At 34.8% G+C, this 2,474-nt stretch overlaps 1 protein-coding gene across 1 annotated transcript in view; it reads right to left on the minus strand.

Moving 5' to 3' along the window:
* Positions 1-1,482: 1,482 nt before the first annotated feature.
* LOC106532685 (group 3 secretory phospholipase A2) overlaps positions 1,483-2,474 on the minus strand; it is a gene marked incomplete at its 3' end in the record, with an annotated part of 18,196 nt that continues 17,204 nt past the window's right edge. The window contains 1 exon segment of the mRNA XM_014028812.1: positions 1,483-1,615. Within this exon segment, the coding sequence (XP_013884266.1) occupies positions 1,483-1,615 (133 nt within the window).

The following is a 2,474-nucleotide window of genomic DNA, read 5'->3' on the forward strand; positions in this document are numbered from 1 at the left end:
GAAGATACTAGTTTCCTGTTCCCCGTGCTTTCGTTTCCTGTCACAAATCAAATCCGTCATGTACTACCCAGAATGCATCGCTTCAGTTTTCCAATAAACAGTTTTAAAATTACTTTATTGATGCTTCTTTAATGAAAAATCTACAACAAACAAAAGAAAAAGACAAAGAAGCAGCCGAACTAGCAATCCTCAACAACTTTTTAAAGAAGCAGCCGAACTAGCAATCCTCAACAACTTTTTAATTTTTACACCAGGAGCTAAAGGTCTGTTTCACGAAGTCACATCCCCAGCAATCAGTGGTTGTGAAATGAGTTGTAAAAGAGTTCATTCACCACTAGTGGGCAGCATTGTACATTTATTGTACATGAATTGTAGCCAACTAGAAGGTGTCAAATTGAACCTGTGGTTTAAAATTAGCTTCTGCTAATATTTCTTTTGTACAAGTGCTTTTGAATTTGTGGACCTATAAATATTTTTATAAGTGCTTTAGAAATTACGGAGCTAATTTTTGAATTAGCGCTGCCCACCTCTGTCTATGGGTAAAGCTTTAAGCCAAGACTAAAGTGTAGTTTTAGCTTTTGAACTAAAAGTTTACTAAAATGAGCAAAAGAAGACCATTAACAAAAGACAAAAACAATAAATATGTTTCAGTAGATCTCAAAAAACACTTTTCAGAATTTATGAGATCCTAATATTTTTAGTGGAAAATGTTAAAATATTTATTTTAAAACACAAATTTTATAAATAGTAAAGGTAATAATAATAATAATAGCACACTATTATAATATAATAGCACACTATTACGAATAGTGCCAAAGGTTTTGACTGAATAGTTAAAGGGGCAATATTATGTATTTTTTATGCATATATTTAAATTCTATACCACAATAAAGTAACTATGTCACCTTCAGATGGTATTAAAATGTTGTTTATATGTTTAAATTGAAAATAAACTTGACGTCTCATTATATCTGTTTCTAAACACCTTGAAATTATCCTCTGTCTCTTTAAGAACCTACTTCCGCTTCTGTCCCGCCCATTTCAGCATGGGGCTGGTGTGTTCTCTGTGATGAGGAAGCTCAGCTTGGAGACACAGCCCAGAGGAGGAGGAACTGGTCCTAAAAGGAGGTTCTAGTCTAGTGGTTTCTGCTCCCTGCCTGCTGCCTCAGGACACTTCAGGATGAATGAGTCAAAGTAAGACTCTGGGCATGTTTTTGATGAGAGGAGAACATTATAACATGATATAAAACTCAAAAAAGTTCATTTTACGTGATAAAGCCCCTTTAAAACAAAACAATAAAATTTTAGAAATACTTTGACTGCAAAAGAAAAAAGGATAAATTATAAAGAGATTTTTTCCCCTTCTAAGCTAGTTAACTCAGCCTTATAACCAAAAAATAAAAAGGAAGAAAACAGTGTTATTGCTGATTCAGCAGGGTCAGAAATTAGGGATGAGGATATGATTTGAGAGAAGGTGCTTACTTGTTGTCACAGTCGCAGTGAGACATGGTGAAGATGTTGCTGTTGAAAACACCAAACTTGGATTGAAAAGACAGAATGATGTGTTTGCACTGGTCATGCTCCCGGCAGCAGCTGTCAGTGTTAGAAAAAACCCCTGCAGGAGCACAAAATACAGAGAAGGCCTGAAACACACGACAAACTGACTGAATTTCTTTTAAATTCTTATTAAATTATCATAAGAAAGGCTATATGTGTGCTTGTTTACTTGCTTTGTTTTTAGCTGTATGTGTCCAAATTTGGCTGAAATATACTGTATCTCTTTCTCAAATTAGATTAAGCCTTTTGCTTAAAATTGAGATTTCAACGTCATGGGGATTGCCCTTTGCTACATTTCCAAATTTCAGCTTAATATTTAAAGGGTCAATGTGTGTTTGTCAGGCATATGGTTCAGTTCTATACCATAATAAAGGTCCAGTTGTTATGAAAATGCTGTATGTATGTATAAATCAAAAATAAATTTGACTTTGCATCATCACCGTTTCTAAACACCTTGAAATTGACTTCTGTCTCTTTAAGAAACTTCTATTGCTTCCGTCACGCCCATTTCTGCCCATCATCACAACAGCTTCATGCAGTCTAAAACCTGGAGCGTCGGAGCCTATTTTGTTGTCATAACAATTAAAAAAAGCAGCAACATTATACACAGTGATGGGCAGCGCTAATCCAAAAATTAGCTCCGCAATTTCTAAAGTGCTTATAAAAATATTTAGGTTTGCAACTTCAAAAGCGCTTATGCCATAGAAAAACTAGCAGAAGCTAATTTTAAAGCACAAGTTCAATTTGACACTTACTAGCTGTCAATTCATGTACAATAAATGTACAACACTGCCAACTAGTGGTATATGAACCCTTTTACAACTTAATTCTACAACTGCCGATTGCTGGGGATGTGATTTCCTGAAACAGACCTTTAGCTCCTGGTGTAAAAATTAAAAAGTTGTTGAGGATTGCTA

The sequence above is a fragment of the Austrofundulus limnaeus genome, unplaced genomic scaffold, assembly GCF_001266775.1.
Source record: "Austrofundulus limnaeus strain Quisiro unplaced genomic scaffold, Austrofundulus_limnaeus-1.0 Scaffold812, whole genome shotgun sequence".
NCBI lineage: Eukaryota > Metazoa > Chordata > Actinopteri > Cyprinodontiformes > Rivulidae > Austrofundulus > Austrofundulus limnaeus.